At 41.7% G+C, this 21335-nt stretch overlaps 1 protein-coding gene across 1 annotated transcript; it reads left to right on the top strand.

The window, feature by feature from the left end:
• Nucleotides 1–3891: 3891 nt before the first annotated feature.
• On the top strand, nucleotides 3892–5924 carry LOC147886671 (DNA-dependent metalloprotease WSS1-like). The gene is made up of 4 exons (XM_087395608.1): nucleotides 3892–4234; nucleotides 4590–4785; nucleotides 4899–5396; nucleotides 5639–5924. Exons 1-4 carry the CDS (start codon nucleotides 4065–4067, stop codon nucleotides 5828–5830), a joined length of 1056 nt encoding a protein of 351 aa, XP_087251734.1. The 5' UTR covers nucleotides 3892–4064; the 3' UTR covers nucleotides 5831–5924.
• Nucleotides 5925–21335: the final 15411 nt, after the last annotated feature.

Genomic DNA, 21335 nt, shown 5'->3' with positions numbered 1-21335 from the left:
AATATAAAGTGTGGTGTGTGCAAGTTGCACCAGAATATAGATCCAATAAAAGGTTAAAAATAACATCTCAAAAATCTCATCACATCACACTCTTGCCATAATCCCCATCACATTCATTGGCTAGTAGTTGAGGTAAACACTCACCCCACTACATTAAATTTTATTGGAGCAATTGACCACTTGTGCAACCACAATGAGCACTCTCTCCCTCTCCCTCATCCTGTCATGACTTAGTTATGGTCCATCTTACCCCAACACACTAGGTCCAAGAGCTATGGACTACATATTGCTAAATGAAGTGTGCTTGCTACTCTCGCAAGCCTTTTGTAAGCAAGAAATTGATAGGAAGCTAGGAAATATTACCATCATTAAAAGGCATAGTTCCACTGGTATTATCCATATATTAGGAGTATTAATACTATTATTGGTGGTCATAGTCATACACCCTGCTGTTATAAATCCTCTTGTCCTCTTACTACTATTGGTAGATCAAATTTTATTGGTAGTATATTTATTTGGTTTATTGGGGATTTTAAAAAACCAATATCATGAAATTATTCTCATGCTATTTGGAGCAAAGATGACGTTTGTGAATGACACATTAATGCAAATGTGAAAATGTCAATGAAATCCTTGTATCTATTGATTTTTATTAATATATCAATCGAATCCATTTATCTATAGAGATAGATAGGTATAGATAGATAGAGAGATCGATAGAATTGATTAGGTAGAAAGAGTTAGTGTCAAAATCATACTCCCTTGAAGTATTCTACTTTGATTCAGTTGAAACTTAAATTCTTATTTCAGAAGGATTAGCTAGCAAGCATTAAGTGCTAAAGTGATCAAGTGCATAAATTCCTAAAAGCTGCAACAATGGGCATTTGTGATCCATCTACATTTGTTTTGTTGTGCCTTCTTCATCTATACCCATAATGTAAGGCGATGAGTGATGTATAATTTCTCTTCTTACACCTCAATCGAGGCCCATCATACAGCAAGCCATGTACCCATATGGGAACCCACCCAAGCTCACTCACACCTTTGATCACTCACTCACCTTCAGCCCCATGAAATCCTTATCCATAAATTTGTGAGCGTTTTGATCCTCCTACAAGTTTAACATGCGGATTTTGATTTTCCCAATAGTATGTGAGTGTTCTTTAAGCAAGTTTCTTTGCTTCAAATCTTATGAGTTTCTCATAGTGTTATTCTCTATGAGTTTCTAAACTCTAGCATTGAGCCTAAGATCATTATCTCGAGATAAGTATGTGTTTGATACATACATACGTATATACATACATATATACGTACATACATATACATATACATATACATTGTATATGTATATGTATGTATGTATGTATATATATATATATGCGTACGTACGTACCTACATACGTACATACACACATGCATGCATGTATGCACACACACACGCACACACACACACACACACATGCATATATGTGCGATTGCACGCGTTGTGTGTGTGTGCATATAAATGTGCGATTGCGCGTGTTGTGTGTGTGGTGTGTGCACGCGCGCGTGCATGCATGCATGCATGTGTGTATGTATGTATGTATGCAGGTACGTACGTATGCATACACACACATACATGCATGCACGCATGATACATACATACATACATACATACATATATATATGTAGACCATGAGTTTTGTAGAGTTACTCCTAAAGCAAGCTAGATTAGTGTGGCTTCATCTCTTCAAAAATAGTTTGTTTCTTACAATCTCATTAACCATAAAGCTTCACATGTTTCTATAATTGCAATTGTTTTTGTCTCTATTGAAGATATACAATCAATATTTTCTTGTTCATGGAAAGATGCATATTCCATACAAACTGTCACAATATCCATGTAGTACATATTAACTTCATCAATATTCACGTGGAAGTTTCGTTGTACCTTTGATATACCTCAATAATCTTTTTGAAATCCTTATCCATAAATTTGTGAGCGTTTTGATCCTCCTACAAGGTTAACATGCGGGTTTTGATTCTGCCAATAGTATGTGAGTGTTCTTTAAGCAAGTTTCTTTGCTTCAAATCTTATGAGTTTCTCAGAGTGTTATTCTCTATGAGTTTCTAAACTCTAGCATTGAGCCTAAGATCATTATCCCGAGATAAGTAAGTGTTTGATACATACATACATACATACTTATATATACACATGATATACATATACATATACATATACATATACATTGTATATGTATATGTATGTATGTATGTATATATATATGTATATATATGCGTACATATGTACATACCTACATACGTACATACACACATGCATGCATGTATGCACACACACACACGCACGTGCACATGCGTGCGCACACACACACACACACACACACATGCATATATATGTGTGATTGCATGCGCGTGCACGCGTGTGCATAAATATGCACAAATAAATATAAATTTATATTTGTGTTTTTGTCGATCAATGAATGCCATGCCATACCAAGAGCTATATCTGAGTGAGCTAGCAGATTTAGAGGCCAGGTTAAGAAGCCAAGCTAGGATGAGGGATGGGGAGGATGAGAGAGGGAGAGAGAGAGAGAGAGAGAGAGAGAGAGAGAGAGAGATGCATGTGTATGTGCGTGTGCGTGCATTCACACATTTGTGTGTGTGCGTGCACGTGCATGCATGCGTGTGTGCACGTGCGAGCGTGCATGCATGTGTGTATGTGTGCGAGTGTGTACGTGCAGCTATACTCCCATATATATAATTCAAATGGTCGCTAATTAATGTGCTTAAAACATAGGCTCTCATATGTATTCATTCATTATACTGATACCCAACCATCATACCCATATCTACATGTTAGCACGTTCATGTGCACGCGTGCACAAGCACTTATTACACACACACACACACACACACACACACACACACATATACATACATACATACATACGTACATACATACATATATAAATATAAATATAAATACAAATACAAATACAAATATAAATAAATAAATAAATAAATGAACAAACAAACAAATAGATATATACATACATTGTCAAAATCATTTCATAGAGACTTACCAAACTTGTTTTTAAAAGCCATTTGTTCTATTTAGTCATTTCTTTTTAATAAAAGAAAAGTAAAATTTGTTGGTTTCTTGTGAGAGTTTGTAATGAACAAAGTATGACAAGGCTAGTTGGCTTTTACGATCCTATTTGTTATTTTTACCATAATTAATAAGAAAGCTTCATGTATATAAAAGAGGACAACATTTTTTGATGTTATCCAAGATATGATCTATACATTGTTGCTTTATAGGAACTTGCTTGTTTACTAGCACACAAGCGTGCTTATGTTAGCCTCTCTTTATATATTTAGTTGCCCAAGTTGAGTTCCAACCAAGGTCAAAATTATTAGTTCAACTTCCACCACGATTATCACAATTCTACAAGTGACTTCGAAATTTAAAAATCACCCTTCCTTCCCTCCATCGTAGCCCACAAGAATACAGGGTCCAATTACCTTACTCCCATAATTTGCACTTAGTTTCAACAATTGGGGGTCAGCTCCCTTGCTTGTAGTTTGTTAAATTGCAATTTGCAATCAGGGCGAACAGTTAAATTTCCTTGAATGGATGTAAACCCCTTCAACAAATTGAGGAAATTGTGTAAATCTGAATAAGGATTGACTCAAATTTATTCACTTTCCCCTTCAATATGAGTTTATAGAGATTTAGTTTGGATGATGAGAGAGAGAGAGAGAGAGAGAGAGAGCGCCAAGCATCTGTGATCTCAGAATATAGCCATGTTTATAGAACCCCTTTATGAACTTCATTGTGTTGCGATCTTGTGGTTACCAATCTCACGATGGACACACACACTTAGGATGATTACCAGAATGGACAAATATACTTGTCCAAATTCTAGAATTTTCCAAGATGGAAGGGGAGTACGTTGCTTCCTCTGCAAGCATGTGTGGCATGTATAAAATGCCCATGCCGCCTCATTGCCTTTTACACAGAGCCAAACTATACCTCTTTCAAGTTCTTTCTCTAAGCCAATATGCCCATATCATCCATTCAATCCGGAGACCTCGCAAAGGTCTGGGAGTTCCGAACCCTTGGACGCGTCCGCGATGGCGAAGCTCGCTCTCTCTTGGAGAAAATCGCAAAGCAGGTCCAGCCCATCATGCGAAAGAGGAAATGGCGCGTCATGCTTCTTTCTGAATTCTGGTGAGTGGCATCATCCATTTGCTTCTACACAGTCTGGATGAGGGCAACGATCGTCTTGGGTTCGCTAGTTTTCGTTGTACAGTCGCTCCCGGTTCTCCAAATAGGTCCAAGTATTGCAATCCTTGAATCATATAAGGACCCTACCACTATGACTCGCATGGACACACGTCGGCCTTGACCTGCGTATCGGTAGTCTGGTTATGGGCTTAAATTACAGTAACGTTGGCTTTGACATTGGTGTATCTGCGGTTGCTTACGCTTTGCTAATTAGCTGTCCATGTATGATAGAAAGAATATGGTCTCTGTTGTGTCCCGTGAAACCATGCACACTTTTTCTCAAGTCCTGGTGTTACAGTCCAGGGAATCCGGCTCTTTTGGGGTTGAATATCGGGGCAGGACAGGAGATCAGGATAAGGCTTCGGCAGCCAGGAAAAGAATCAGAGTTTATCCCCTACGAAGCTTTAGTGGGCACTATGCTGCATGAACTAACTCATAATGAGCATGGGCCTCATGATTCGAAATTTTATAAATTGCTTGATGAGATAACCAAGGTACCACACGCTATTTTGCAGTATCTTTGCCTGGATGAGGCATGTTCGTGTCTTCATATAGGTTGAGGTTTCCGACACTTGTCATTTCACACGTTCTAGCTTCATTCTTGCAGGAATGCGAGGATTTGATGGCCAAAGGGATAAGTGGTACTGGTCAAGGCTTCGATGCCCCAGGTAACCGTGTAGGGGGGTATTCGCACAATCCTCCCAAGTCCGATTTGCGACGTGCTGCCCTTGCAGCTGCTGAGAAAAGAGCTCACGCTGGCTCCCTTATGCCAAGTGGTCCACGGCGCCTTGGTGGTGATAGTGTAATCATGCAAGCTTTAAGCCCCATTCAAGCAGCAGCTATGGCTGCAGAAAGAAGGCTGAGAGATGACCTCTGGTGTGCTGCACCCGATACACTAGGGGAAGATGGGCTGCAGAAGGCTCGAGAAAGAGAAAATGCAAAAGGGCTTGACATGATGGATAAGGCATTGAGAGTTAGTGGAGATGATGTTTTAGCTGGCACGTCCATGTCTGGAACCCCACAAAGTTCTTTAATGCAGTGCCATAATATGGGAGAGCCCTCTACACCAATGTGGGAGTGTACTGCCTGTACTTTATTGAATCCGGTAGGTGTCATCATCCCTTATGCGGGGTTCTGACTTAATGAGTGTTTGGATTGGCATGTAGTCTTTTGTATATCACTGCTAAACTTTGGGTTGTCGTGCATTGATGGCATACTGTTTGTCTCTTTGCTTTATTTATAATTTGTGGTCCTGAAGGAAGGATAAAGTAATCTTTTACTTTTCGTATTGTAATCTCCAGCTGGGGAAGGCTATTAATTTTGTGTGCGCCATTCTTTTTTGGACAGCCTCTTGCTACAGTATGTGGAGCATGCTTGACAGTGAAATCGGAGAAGAGTATAGTAAAGGAAAAGACTTGGAGTTGCAAATTTTGCACGCTGGAAAATGCTACGTTCTTGGACAACTGTGCGGCTTGTAATCAATGGAGATACTCATATGGTACTCCTGTAACATCACAAACACCTTATGTTGGCACTTGATACTATGAGGGGGCAATTTGTGTAGAAAATTGATAACTTTTGTTGCATATTATGGATGAATTCATGGCTGACATAGCTTTCTTCACCCTCTTGCTTTCAGAAAAAGCTTGCAACACTGTATTTAGCTATCCATCAAGTGTACTATCATATATTATACACGTTTGCTCTTCATACTTTGTGTAATGTTTTTCCAGAAATGAATGGATGCACCTATACTGTAACCGTGGCCACCATAACTTATACCATCTGAAAGTTCATTCTTGTTAGGAGGAATCCACTCAAAACTAAGACATTGACACGTCCCAGCACTCCTGAAACCCCTGATCTGTAAAATAACCACACACAACATCAGAACTGAGCAGGCTGCTCACCACCCAACCGTGACATCTACGGGATGTGATCCCGAATCAGAAGATGTCCCCTCCGAGCCACGAGCTGAGCTACTGGCACGAACTCCCAATCAGATCCAAACCAGCCTGGTGTCCCATACCACCAGGTGGCGCTGTGAAGCCCTGGATCTGCCACTGGGCCTTGGGCTACGCTAAGATGCAGGCGCGCGTCCGCGACACAATCCAGGATCAGACCTAGCACCTGGGAACGAGACTTGCTCCCAACCGCACACTGAGAACTGAACCCCCTGGGCCCCTTATATAGACTCGGGCCCCGGCGCCAAAAATAGCGAAGACCTATAAATAGTTCGTACCCTTGCCACTCAACCCGAGAATCAAGCCTGCCTAGCTCTAAGCCTCCCCAGGCTAACCTGAGCTAGTTCTGTGTAACTAGTACACGTCAGATACCACTCCGTGCACATGACATACTCCCCCTCCTCTAAGAACTCACTCCTGAGTTCGCTAAGAAATCGGGAAATGTTCTTTGGAGGTTTTGTAATGTCTCCCATGTTGCATCCTCCTCAACACGATCCTTCCACTTAATCTTGTATTTCGTGATAGTACGATTTCGAATCTGTCTTTCTCGGAATTCAAGAATAGATTCAGGTTCGTGAGGAATAAAAGTTAAATCTGTAACTTCTATAATCTCATGAGGAGAAACAATTTGATCATCTGCACCCAATACTTCTTTCAGTCTACTGACATGAAAGACCGGATGTACTTTAACATCAAGAGGCAATTCTAGTCGATATGCAACTGGTCCAATTCTTTTAATAACCTTGAATGGGCCACAGTATCTGGGGGATAATTTCGGAACCAAACCAGTACTTAGGCTCTTGGATTTCTTAGGAATTCTCAAATATACCATCGTTCCTTCAGAGAACTCTCTGGGTGAACGATGTCTATTAGCATAAAATCTGTCCCGATCTTGGGCACTTCTAATAGACTCCTTGGCAAACTGCAACATTTCCTGCATGTCTTGCAAGAAGTTCTTAGCAGCATCATTTTGAATCCCTTTTAATCCAACCATAACTGGTGACTTAGGTTGAAACCCGTACATAAGCATAAAAGGACTATAACCTGTACTAGAATGCTTTGCACTGTTGTAAGCAAATTCAATCATGGGTAGATAATCTTCCCATGAAGACTGTCTCTTAGATACATATGCCCGAAGCATGTCTTCAACCAACTGGTTGACCTTTTCTGTACTGCCATCAGATTGTGCATGATCCGAGGAACTCATACTTAGAGTAGTTTCCAACTTCTCAAATACAAGTGTCCAGAAGTTACTTGTAAACTTTGAGTCCCTGTCACTGACTATGTCAGATGGCAAACCATACAGCTTGAACAAGTGGTCCACAAACTCGTGAGCCAACTGAACAGCTGAAACAGTTGTTCTTGTAGGTAAGAATCTAGCCATTTTTGTCAAATGGTCAACTATGACCCATATAGAGTCATGACCCTTGCGCGTTCGAGGCAAACCAGTAATAAAATCCATGGAAATACTTTCCCATTTATTACCTGGAATCTGTAAAGGCTGTAATAAGCCCGCGCTCCTAAGGCGTTCAGCCTTAGTAACCTGACAAACTCGGCAACCTACCACATAGTTATCTACAAATGCACGCATCTTAGGCCAATAAAAGGTATGCTTCACAAGAGACAGAGTCCTATGTATACCTGGATGTCCCGCACTAGGAGCATCATGACACTCCCAGAGAATCTTGGATTTTAGGTCCAGAACATCAGGCACACAAATCTTTTCATTCCGGAACAGCAAGCCGTTCCTAATCATCCACTGACCTCCCGCCGCCTGTATCCTAGGTGGCACAATCCCTGAGTCCTGGTCAACCATGGAATTCCCATCCTGGACTCTCTGCCAATAAGAACTGAAATGACTATCAGTTGCGTATAGCCCTCTCAAGGATTGAAATAGGTCTGAGGATATTTCCGTAAATGACAAAGCATTTACAAACTTAACTCGACTTAAGGCATCCGCCACACTATTCAACGAACCCTTACGATAACGTATTTCGAAATCAAAATCCTGCATTAACTCTGCCCATCTGGCTTTCCTTCCTCTCAAGTCTGATCCATCACACACATACTTAATTGACTGGTGATCAGTCAATACAAGGAACTTTGAACCATACAAGTAGTGTCTCCAAACCTTGAGAGCATACACTACTGCATAAAGTTCCTTCTCAAGTGTGGGCCAACGATACTGAGTGTCGTCTAGCTTCTTACTCTCAAAAGCTACAGGTCTGCCCTCTTGGAATAGAGCTGCCCCAATCGCATAATCACTCGCATTGGCCTCTAAAACATAAGGCCGGGTAGGATCGGGTAATGCAAGAATGGGTGCTTCCTTGATAGATAACTTCAAGGTTTCAAAAGCCTTGTTCATTGCATCATTCCAAGGGATCGGTTGAGTAGACCTGCGTCCACGACCTTTCAATATGTTGGTCAAGGGTACCGTGATTTGTGAATAATCACGGACTGACTTCCGAAGAAATACGGTAAATCCTAGGAAAGAGCGAAGTTGTTTCACAGTCTGAGGGATAGGCCATTCTAAAACCTTCTGGATACGATCCAGATCAATGCTAATACCTTCAGAAGAAATCTTGTGTCCTAAGTAAATGATCTCCTTCATAAAGAAGTCACATTTACTCATCTTGGCATAAAGCTTATGCTGTCTTAGAACAAGTAAGACAACCCGGAGGTGTCCTATATGATCCTCAAGCGTTTTACTATATACCAAGATATCATCTAAGAACACGACAACAAATTTGCCCAGATAATCTCTGAACAAATCGTTCATCATCTGCTGAAAAGTAGCAGGAGCATTGGTCAAACCAAAAGGTAATACGAGAAACTCGTAATGACCATACCTAGTCCGGAATGCGGTCCTATCTATGTGTTTAGCATAGATACGGATTTGATGATAACCCGTACGCAAATCAATCTTAGTGAAATACTTCGCTCCGGCCAAACGGTCTATCAAATCATTAGAACGAGGTAAAGGATAGCGATTCTTAATTGTAACTTTTTTGAGTCGTTTATAATCTATACACATCCTCCAAGAAGAATCTTAGTGAAATACTTCGCTCCGGCCAAACGGTCTATCAAATCATTAGAACGAGGTAAAGGATAGCGATTCTTAATTGTAACTTTTTTGAGTCGTTTATAATCTATACACATCCTCCAAGAAGAATCTTTCTTCTTTCTTAATAGGACAGGTGCACCCCAAGGAGATTTACTTGGGCGGATATAGCCCATATTCAGGTAATCCTGAAGCTGGATAGCTAACTCATCCTCCTCTACCTGGCTCATCCTATATGGTGGTACACTGATAGGTTGAGCCCCTGGGACTAAGTCTATGCGATGATCTACTGCCCTTTCTGGCGGTAAACCTTCCGGCAGTTGAGCTGGGAATACGTCCTTAAAATTATCTAACAACGTTCTCAATTCTCGGTGTTCAAACACACTTAATTCATTCTTGTTAATTACCGACACAACAAATGAAGAAAGTGGAATCAAAACACACTGATAGACATCATAATGAGAAGTGTTCAATATATTCCGAAGCTGCATCGCAGATACAATAGGCCCCTGAGAAGGGGGAATCTTATCACACTGAATACAAAATTGGGTGTCCTTATCTACAAAAGAAAGCGTATGCTCCGTCCATCCAATCTGAATATTGTCTACTCTATCCCGATCAACAAGTCTACATGCTCTAGATGCATAACATAACATGTGAGAGCTCCTGTGTAGGCTTGAATCCGGATGGGAAGCGCTTCAACCTTGCGATCCCAAAATTGCTTCCCAGCTGGAAGCTGCACCTCGTAGGTGTGGTCGCTAGGTACTGTGGACAGCCCCATCTTCTGTACAAATTTGTAATTAACAAAATTGTGAGAGCTGCCCGGATCAAAGAGAATGTGAACCTGCTGGTCCCTAACTTCTCCATAAACTTGGAAAAGATCATGGGAACCAAACAACGAAGTATTAAAGGTACAATTACAAGAAAGGGGGCAGGTAATGACATTTACTGAAATACCTGTCATCGTAACCTGGTTGGCTCCCTTGGCTGCGGTACGTGGACCTGCCTGGAGCTTCGGTCCTAGTACCAATTTTTGGTTCTTCCGCTTAGGACACTCATTCTTCGTGTGGCCCCGCTCCTCGCAATAAAAACACCGGCCCTCTTTCTTGAGCCTGAGAGTGCGAAGGAAACGGGCCTTACCATTCTTCGCAGGAGTTAAGCTTTTCCTGGAGGCGTTGTCCGTAGACTTCGTCTCCCCAATACCGGTTGCATGCTGAAAGAACTTGCGTTTGTTCTTTCCGCTGGTCTCGGTAACTATGGTTGCCTTGGTACCGGCCATGGTATCATCATATATGCGCGCATATGTCATGGCCTCCTGCAATGTTGTGCACTTGTTATTCTTAATCTGTAACTTATAGGAGTCTGGCAAACCATCCACGAAAAAACCTAACAAGGTTACAGGATCCATTTTAGTGGCCCTGGTTTGCAGATCCCTAAATCTTTGAAGATAAACTTCAAAAGTTAAATTCAATTTTGACATATCGAGGGCCTTGAGCTTGCCGACGATATCGTAGTCATCTTCCTTCTTCAAGAACTCCTTCCTGAAGATACCCTCAAATTCTGTCCAAGTATCAGGCTTAGGCTGAAGTTCTTTCCACCAAAGCAAGGCTTTTCCTGACATAAACCCTGCTGCTAGCTGAATCTTTTTCTCATCTGGATAGGGGTGAAATTGGAAGTGTACTTGCCACTTGTGTAACCAAGTGTCAACCACCTCCTTTGTTCTTGATTTTTGGTCACCTGGAAAGGGATCCGGAGTGATATTCGGGCCTAACACGGAAGCCATGGCATCCACATGCGTGAGTGCCTGAACCGTGCTAGCCAGAAGAGTCAAAGTTGCTTGTATCCCTTGGAGTTGCTGTGTCAACCCCGATTGATTAGCGTTGACCTGCTCAAATTTACCATCCAGAGCAGTCGTGAACTCACTGAAGGCTTTCTTAGTGATCAGGTCGTCATAGAGATCCTGATCATCCTCTCCCACTGGAGTGTAATCTAAGTCCTGCTCTCCCATAGCGAACTCGGGATTCGGAGCATCAGACATGGCTGAATCTGATTTGATTACAAACGGAGAGAAATAACTGACTGGAACGAAGCACGGAGGGAGATGGAGCAGAAGAAAACCGTCCCAGATGAAACTGACAGAAGAGATGCTGAAATCTGGTGAACCGGAAGACCACGTGTCCTCGTGCCTCCCCGAACCTGCCAACCGGATGCGCAGGCTGGAATTGAAGCTGTGCGGACTGCTGACGTGGCCTGTACGGCTGCTGACGCAGGCTGTACGGTAGCTGCAGAAGCTGGCGCAGCTGCTGTTCGGTACAGCAGCTGGTACTGAAGCAGGCAGGACAGTCCGTACAGGCTGTACGGCTGTCGCTGAAGCTGTACGGGCTGGTACGGCAGCTTCGGGAGTTGTGCAGGGCTATCGCAGGCAAGGGCGGATGCAGGGGAGCTGATCGAACAGGGCGCAGGCTGAAGGGCGAGGCTGGCTGGCACGAATCTCGAGATAGCTTCTCGAATCTTGGGGCTGCTTGTGGGTTGCCTAGCACCCAGCCCCCACCTATATAGGGGTATTGTATCAGCTGCATAGTCATGTCTTACCAGGATCTTCATTGTAAATGGCCTCATGGATGCCTATTCTAAATGCGTTGAGGCAAATTGGATAGGAGCAATTATCCAAAGCAAGAAAGGTGTAGTCCGTGGAAGCTAAGACTTGGATCTACATTGGATGTCACAAGAAAGGTAGTCAGATGCAGATAAGGTGGAAGGGTTGGAGTGGTATTTCCACGGTACTATCAATTATTATTTAGTATGTGGAGATTGAAGAACCGTTCTTCGTGATGCGGTTGAGTATCTTTGAGAGATTTGTAGATCCAGGTGTGATTGTTTTGATGTTTGACATTGAAAGATGGTTTATTGAGCCAAAGGAAGCAGAAACCTTTGTGAAGGTGAAGGACCATCATTGGCTACTCAGTTAATTGTGGAGAACAAAGCTGTATTACATCCATAGAAGTGGTTTTTTTGAGGGGATTTCTAGAGTGGCAGTTAGATGAGTGCAAGGACATTGGGGGAAGCAATATGGAGTTAGTTATAGTTGGTGGTTGTGTGGGTGCTTTCCCATTCCAAACTTCAGAGATGCAAGGAAGCTTGGTGGGACAGACTATCCCATTTGGAAGGCAAAGATTCGAAGCCACCTTATGGCTAGTAAGCTCTGGAAGAAAACAATGGGAGTAGATCAGAAACCCTAGATGTCAAGGATGCTTCAAGAAACATAACTAAGGCTATAGATCTAGACGAGGTTGAAGAGTGGGAGGACAGACACCCAAGCTCATGCAATGATCATAGGGACAAACACCCAAGCTGCTGCTATTCTGAAGCTGAAGTGCCCAACTGTGGGATAAAGAATTTTGCCAAAGGTTGCCCTTTTATAGGCTGTTAGGTGAGCTTGGCCGATCTGGTCAACGGGTGGCCAAAAAGTCAACATGTCAACTGACATAAAAGTCAACTCTATGTTTTTTGACCTGCGATGATGTGGCGTTGATTGCCTGTTGGCTGTGTAGTGATTGCTGACTGCCCAAGGTTGCCTGCATTGTTGAACAAATGCCTGTGTGGCTGTTGACCTGGTTGCTTGCGTTGGCACCAGCTAATATGGGCTTGTGGATGCCCGTGACATCCCCTTCTGCTGAAACTCGAACTAGGGTATGAGAGGGGCTTCCCATCGTGTTGACGGAGGTGACTGTCTGTGGTATACGTGGATAATAAATCTTGATTCTGAATGCCGGTCTCATGAATCCGGAGGTGATCTCTTAGTTCATGAAGCCTGATCTGTAGGAATTGAATTCTTGGGTCTGGAGCTAGCTTTTGGTTAGGATATTGGATGTGGGTTAATGCTACAGGATGATGCTCCATGTGGTTTTCCTCCGTGTATATATGTGATAGAGATGGAGGAAGATTGGGGTTGAGAGAGTCATCCTGGTCTTGTTGTAACCCTGTTGCTTGCTGTAATACTGTATCCTACTGTACGATTGTGTCTTAATGGCACCAGTCTCGAACCCCTTGAATGAATGATATCAAAGGTCGAGGTGGAATGATGTCCGCTACTTGAGTAGGTGCAACCCTGATCTACTGACTGTGTTACCCACCCTGAGATCTTCATAGTAGCTGAAGCTACCTGCAAGTTGCTCTGTATCTGCTGCCCTGGAAATGCACCATTCAAGGTTATGGGTTTCGTTGGCGTAAGAGGCAACAACCTTCTGAGCTTCTTTGGTGGAGATGATGTCCTCGGAACTGCTTGAATCTGCCAAGACAAGGACCTTCTGACCACCAACCTGTCCATAAGATTGAAACATATTGGGAAACTGTTGAGGCTCCCCCTTCGGCTGAGCTACAAGCTTCTATATGACTACTGAGGTTGTCCCTGTAGTTTGCTGTTCATCAAGCTTCTCAATGACTATGGAGGTTTTTGAACATGTTGCCGAACCACTTGATGCGGCTCTTGCGGTCGGAAGCTTCTGGAAATGCGGGCAAATCTTCCTTAATATGGCCTGGCACATGACAATGGAAGCATTGGTTCTCTTTGGCATAGATTGCTCAGGTTGCTTTATCCTGGGGGTCCCTTGGTCTGGACAGCTTGATGAGTATCTCCTTGGGTGTGGATTTTAGGAAAGAGAGTTGCGATTCCATTTGAAGCAACGGCATTGACCTTTTTGTGGTGTGTTAGAGATACTCAAAAGAAGACAACAAAGTTTGTTAGGATGTGGAGGGAAAGCAGTAAGGTCCCTCAGCTCTTGCTCCCAAGAAAAAGGCTGTAAAGGAAGATGTTGAGTGCTATAAGGTTCAAAAGCCGCCAGAGAGGTCACATTAAGGTCTTGCCCTGCCCTTGAGATCTTGATAGCCTACTCCTAAAGGTTTGAGCATGCATGCCATGTGGTGGGAGGGGTGTGGATCAGGGATGATTTTTTCATATTAGTTTCGTTAAGAAGCAAAACTTTTATATTGGCGTTAAAGTTTGTATGCCTTAATAAATGCTCGAAACATTTTCCAAGATTTGAAACTCTTATGTGAAAAATTGAAAGTTTCGTTGGGATTTACATATTTTACTTCAAAATTCAAAATTGTGCTATATGCTATCAATATTGTGAAACTAAAATAAAAAGATCGATAAAGTTTCGCTAGGAGTTTATATTAATATATATATGCCTTCGATAAAAACATCCATGGAGGGGAGGGAGAAGAGAAGTTGTCTCGTTTGAGTAGGTTGTCTCTTACACTCCGATTTAAATCTCTATAATGTAGTCAGAGTATGGATTTCATGTAGGACCATGATATGGACTATATAACTTGTTCGTGCCATGGCTATGAGAAGTGTTTCCTTTGGTCTGATTGTTGAATCTACTAGAATCCTCATTCCTTGATTGAAAAGGCTTAATTATGACTCTTTGTATCAATGTTTGCATCTCTTCTCATGTGCTTTCGCATAAGCATATTTGACATGATTTTAAAAGTGCATCATAGTGACCATTGCCATCATAAACAATATATTCATAATCTTTCCTAGACCGTTGAGAGCAATGTAGACTAACCTTTCTAATTTGATCTCTTGTCGAATTGAAGTTAAGTTATCACCAATGTCTCTTAATTTGACTAGCATTATTAGTTTGCAACTTTGATGCACAGTTTAACTAAGTCTCTCGTAGAATAATCCTTAACATGTTTTTCGCATTGAATTGGAACTCAACTAATTCTCCAATAGAATGATTCTTCACATACATTTTGCATTGAACTATTAAGTCTCTCGTAGAATAATCCTTAACATATTTTTCGCATTGAATTGGAACTCAACTAATTCTCCAATAGAATGATTCTTCACATACATTTTGCATTGAACTAGCACTCACAAGGTATCATAACATATTTTGATTGAAGTTAATGATATTCAATGCTAATTATGTCTCCTCATCTTGGTATGATTCCATCCATCATGAGATACTAATGTAGGGAGATAAGAGCTGGAAAGGGTTGGCCGAGCACCTTTCATCGGGGGGGACAGATCATGACCCCCCCCCAATTTTTCTGTTTCTTCGCAAATTTTTGAAGCTAAAATAGGAGTGAAAGTGGAGTAGTGGTGTTATTTTCAAAAGCTTAGGCCTCATCTCTTTCTCTATGACCATGTCCCACAAGTCCAATCCTTCATCTGATAAGCTTCCACCATGTCTTCTATCAAGGAAGGATGCTTTGGATGTCAATAATCAAGAGAAGAGAATAATCGCCATAATTATTGTCACTTTGCTTGCTATTCAGATCAAGAAAGATAATATCATCATGTGAATTTGCCATGATGAAATAACTATAATTTTGTATTGGGAACAACATGCCAAAAATAGCCAAAAGGCTTTACAAGGCTAATGTAAGGTAGGAATTGATGCCGAAATAGTCAATAGGTGACTTTACAAGGGTGGCATATTGAAAATGAGTGTAGTTGTCCTAAAATCAAGGATCAAAGTACCAAGTGAGTCACATAATTCTAATACAACACATTGCTAACGTACCAAGGTGTCATCAGAGCAGCAAATGGCGGGCTGGAGCAGAGGTCAACAATGAAGAGGATGGACAGCTTCACGTTGAGCTGGCTACATCATGCTTGGGCTGTCAAATCATTGAGCTTCAGAATAAAATTCGCCGCAAAAAACAAATTTCGTCACTTCTTGCAAGGGCTCTAACTTCTGGATTGCAATGATCTAAAAAATGAAATTTGTAGTACTCAAGGTCCTCTATAACTTTGGTGAAGACACAAAGCCGTGATTCTGGTTCTAGATATGGATAGAAGTGTCACATTGTCCGCAGGTCACAGAAAGATGTAGCTGAAGGAAGGAGAAGAGAGGTGGCAGATCGTGGCGTGGAGAAGAGAGCTCAAGGAAGGAGAGAAGAGGGCAATCTTCCAAGGAGGAGGAGGTAGAGTAGCTTCATTGGCCTCCCTCACCTCAACCTCTTGGAAGGGAAAGGGAAAGAGAGAGCAAGGCTAGGAACAAGGCTCTGATACCACATGAAAGATCATAGTGGTAGGGAGAGAAGCAAGCTAACACTAGGAATGGAAAGGAAAGATAACAAGCATAATGGAATGAAATGGAAAGAAAATGAAAGCAATGGACAAGTACTCACATGATACCAAAGAGCTTGATGTTGACTGATGTAATAGACAATAGACAAGTACAACACTATATAGTGCGACACTAGACTCTAGAAAGCCATAATGTATATGGGATAACTCCCAATATGACACGTGCCATGTCTAAGACTCATTAGACTATAAAACACACCTAGAACACTTAATTTAGACTCACTTTGGCTTCATATTCCAACAGTTCCACCTCATGAGGCTTCTCACGGTGCTACGGACCCTCCCTTACAGGCAGGAGATATTACTATCCTAGTTCCTTGTGTGGATGAGGTTGCTCCTGTCCCCTCAGATGCTCCTGTGAAGGAGCTTCCATCTTTGGAGCAACTCATTGCCATAATCCATGCTAGTGACACTTTTTTGGATGAGGCCCATCAGCAGCCCCCTTTGTTTGCTCTTGATAGAGGCAAGGGGATTATAGCTTCTATTCCATCATCCGTAGGGATTCTCCACACACCTCTGCGAGTTGCATCATTGAGGAATTCTTTTGCAGCTCTGGCAGACATGGCAGAGGTTGAGTTAGAGGAGTTTGTACCCTCTACCCTTGGGGAGCACCTTGTTCAAATTAATGTGGATAGAGCTTCCCCTTCTGCAGGTGTGGGAGTGCTTTCCCCAGTTGATTTCCCTCCTCTTGATAGGAGGAATCTTTCCCAGAAGAGGGATATCTCCGCTACAAGGTCGAGTAGGGTTTCTCATCCGGCCTCTTCCTCTCGCCGATGAGGATTGTCAGTTCAAATGTTCAGGGCCTTGGAGGTGTACCTAACCACCGCTGTAGGTAGTTGATTCATAACCACCTTTATCCAAGTGTTACTGGGGGCTCCATTGATATTCTCATGACTCAGGAACACAAACAGGATGTCTAGGAATGTTCCAAGTCGGGTAAGCTTCACTCATGACATACTTTTTGGTCACCCGCCTTGGTCACCAAGGGAGGTAATTGCATTTCTTTTTCTCCTTCGATGCTTCCCTTGGTGATTCCACATGGGATCATAGTTTCCTCTAGAGCTCAGTGGATCATTCTTTTGATTGGTGTGGACATAAGATTGGTTTCTTAAACACCTCTATGCCCCCAATTCAAGAGGGGACCATGTACTTTAATGGAAGGAGCTGCTTTCTTGGTCATGCATCACAGAGTCTTGGATCATTGGGGGTGATTTTAACATGGTTGAAATGCCCACAAACAAAAGAGGAGGTAGGGAAGGTGGTATACATTCCCTAGAGAGAGCAGTCTGGGATGCCTTCCTTTTTCACTACAATGGCAGAAATTCTTAGCATGATGGTGCTTTCCACACTCAGCCACACTCACTCCTATTTTCTTGGTCAAACAGGAGGTTGCAGATGCCTATCCATGCACGGATTGATAGATTCTATGTGGATGATTGGGCTTTGGATAGAGGTGGGATAGTATGCATTATACATGGGATGTCCAATTCATATAATTTTCTAGTTGTTCTATTTGTTTCAGATCCTCATGTGAGGAGTCGCTTTGCCAGTATTAGGATCCAGATGCCTTCTACGCGAAGGAGGGCCTCTCAGAGGCCATGTTGCAGACTTGGGTATCTCACATGCACGATGGGCAACTTTCCCCGTCAAATATAGCAGCATCCCTTAGATATTAGAAACTTTTATCACTCAATTGCTCAAATTAGGAGAGGTGAGATCCTCAAGCACGAGATAGGTATTCGCCAGTAGTTGGCTGCTCTTCAGAGGGAAGAGCAGAAGAGGCCAACAGATGCTTGGTTTCAGGAGTGCCTTGCTGTAGTAAGGGCTCAGTAGTAGTCATTGTTAGATCAAAGAGTAGAGTATGCCTTTCATGCCAGAGAGTCATTTTGGACTCAGATGGGAGGTAGGGTCAACAAGCAGTTCTTCTCTACTCTTGGCCCAAGACATAGTAAGGAGAGCATTTTAGAGCTTGTTGACTCAGACGATGTTTTACAAGCACATCCAGATACCCCATCTTGCAGTTACCCACATATTTTTATGCCTCCCTTCTTACAATAGATATTGACACTCAGGCTAGAGATGATGCTCGAGTTGTTATTTGGCAGCACCTATGTATGTTGGTGACTGGAGATATGATAGTCTCATTGGATGCACCATTCATCGACATAGAGTTCAGGACCTCTCTCTTCCCTTCACAAGGGCAAGTGCCTTGGTTCAGATTGTCTTACATCCCCTTTCTTTATTTCATTTTGAGATCAGATTGGGGATCACATTACCTCATCCCTACATGGCGTTTGGTACTCAAGTGAGATGCCAGGCTCACTGAGGGCCTCATTCATCTTATCCCAAAAGGGGGTTGCAGGAATTTAGTGTCTCAGTGGAGACCGATCACTTTGTTGGGTACTTTGTACAAAATCTTAGCAAAAGAAATTAGCCTACGTTTGCAGCCCTTTCTTCTAGATCTTATGCATGATACATAGACGAGATTTGTGCATGGCAGGAGCATCTTTGGTAACATCTTCTCATTTTGGTAGGCTTCTAACTGGGCCATGCGTAATGGCCATAGGCTTGCCATTCTAATCCTGGACTTTGAGAAAGCTCATGATAGAGTAGACTAGGGATTTCTAGAGGGTACCCTTGCTCGCTTTGGATTCATAGATGCATGGATTGCTTCGCAGCAATCTATTACAGCATCTCGTTTTTCTTCTTCTTGCTTCCATTTTTGAGCTTTCATTGCTTATATTCTATAAATCTTTTAATAATTCATGCATGTTTATGTAATGTATAATGCATTCATCGATTAGAATCACAAAGACGTGTTTTTTTTTTCTTCTATAAGAAATGATATTTCAAAACAAAATATTGCTCACATTTCCCGTGAAATATTTACAAACCATTAATAAAAAGACAGTGATAACATCTTGTGAAGAAGATAATGAGACTCATGAATAACACAAACGTTTTTGAGTAACATCAGTATTGGACAAGAAAGTGAGAAATTCTATCCTAATGAGACTCATTAACATGAGTAATAGACAAAAAGGCAAGAAATACTATTCTATCATTGGATGTTCTTCTTCTTCTTCTTAGTGTTCCTCTCCCTCTTCTTGCTCAAGATTAGCATCAAGATTATTGGTTACCCTTTTGTCCTCCTCATTATGAGCATCTGGTTCATAATCAAGCAGATCTACAATCTCCCCAACAACTTGTTCACCAATAGGAGGTTGAGGCTCTCCTGAAGCATAAAAAAGCCTTGGATCAGACTCCGTAGTCTTCATTCCCACTTCTTGGTACTCATCTGGCAACTCTCCTAATGCTGCCACTCTTTGTTCAATAAATTGTACCTGTAAGGGGTCACACTCAACAACAACAACATTTCTCTCCCTCTTTAGAGCACTAACGGTTGTGGTGCCTGTTTTGAAAAACAAGTCCATTATTGATTCTCCCTTAATTGAAAGAGGGCCAATTAAATCCATTCATCAAAAGCTGAGGCTTTTGATAAGGATTAATTATGCCTATTAATTTACCACTCGTATGCTTGAAATTTTTGCAAATGCTAGGTCTCTCAAACACATTTGTACGAGTTGGTTTCATGGCAAAATTATATGTCCCTTGAGCTCTTAATCCAGATGGAGAGTGAAAACCAATCGTTGCAAACTCACATGCCCAAGAAAGTCGATCAAGTTTGTACCCATGGATGTTGGGTTTAGTCCTGCAAGTAAGATTCTCTTAAAAAATGCCACAGAAATGTAACCAAAAGAACAAAAAAGGCTAAAGAAGAGAAAAGTAGAAACAGTACCATATGATCATCTGATTCACCATGTTAAGATCTGTGAAGGCCTTTTGAGCAGCTGTAATTTGATCATGAGCATGAAAAAATATGAGTGCCCATGATTCACAAGTTTTCAATTTCTGAAAAGTTTGAATGACTCTTTTATAAGCACGTACTCCATACTTCATGTCATCATTGATTGAGTTTGGAGCTTTGAAACCATATGGAACATCAACGATTGCTAAAGTATAAGGATGAGCTATCACAAATGTGTCCATCTCCTCTACCTGTCTTTCATGAATTGTCCAAAGCAAAGGAGGCTGATCCACATCATCTGAAATATATTTGTGTAACCCAGGAACATTGTGAATTGTTTGTTCTTGCTCTCTTCTTTTCCTCTCTGTTTGACAATGAGACAAAAATTGTTCAAAGGGTTAAGGAATTTCCCTCAACTTAACATGAGGGTCTCGATTCTGCATTTCATAGATATTAAGTAAGACCCAAGATACTTGAAACTTAAAGTAGTATCAAAGAGTTCACATTTTAAAATGTAACATAACATTTGACAAGAATTGAGATTGTTAAGCTTAAAAATCAAAATATTGATCTTAGAATCTCACATATGACCTTAAGCTAGAACCTAGAATGCAAAGTCCATCTTGATGAATCTAGAAGTGGATTCTAGAATTGAAAGAGTGTTCATGTGACCTTAAGATGAAAACTAGAAGAAGAACCTTACAAACTTAGAGGTAGGATTCTGGAATCCACTTACACATTTTTCAAAAAGAAGTAAGAATCTCTCAAGCTCCTTTGGGTTACTTGAATCAGGATGGTATTTCCTAACTTCATCCCAATCGCTATAGTTCAACTTTTCTATCATAATTCTTTGCATGTGCAAATAAGATTTTTTCCTACAAAGACAAAACTATGTTTATTAAGAAGCTAAAAGCAAGTTCTTGAGTGAAAGCGATTATAACATTTGAGTGAACGAGCAAGTAAGAAATATACCTTTCAAATTCTGCTCCCATCTCCTATAAGGAGATGTTTCCAGCCTTCACACATGCTAGAACTCTTACCTGTTAGAGATGTATCACTAATTCCTTACAAAGATCTCCAAGGAGTTATCTTCATGTCTTCAC

Source organism: Dipteris shenzhenensis, chromosome 24, assembly GCF_047967505.1.
Source record: "Dipteris shenzhenensis isolate YYH24624 ecotype China chromosome 24, Dip_SZ_1.0, whole genome shotgun sequence".
In the NCBI taxonomy this organism is placed as follows: domain Eukaryota; kingdom Viridiplantae; phylum Streptophyta; class Polypodiopsida; order Gleicheniales; family Dipteridaceae; genus Dipteris; species Dipteris shenzhenensis.
Note: the sequence above shows the minus strand (reverse complement) of the source record. Positions and strands in the feature narration are given on the sequence as shown.

Bases quoted from the DNA above. Each gene is read 5' to 3' on its own strand.
- LOC147886671 (XM_087395608.1), top strand. From the start codon at position 4,065: ATGCCCATATCATCCATTCAATCCGGAGACCTCGCAAAGGTCTGGGAG. The intron at 4,235-4,589 runs GTGAGTGGCATC...CTGGTGTTACAG, and splicing joins ATGCTTCTTTCTGAATTCTG to TCCAGGGAATCCGGCTCTTT. The intron at 4,786-4,898 runs GTACCACACGCT...TCATTCTTGCAG, and splicing joins TGCTTGATGAGATAACCAAG to GAATGCGAGGATTTGATGGC.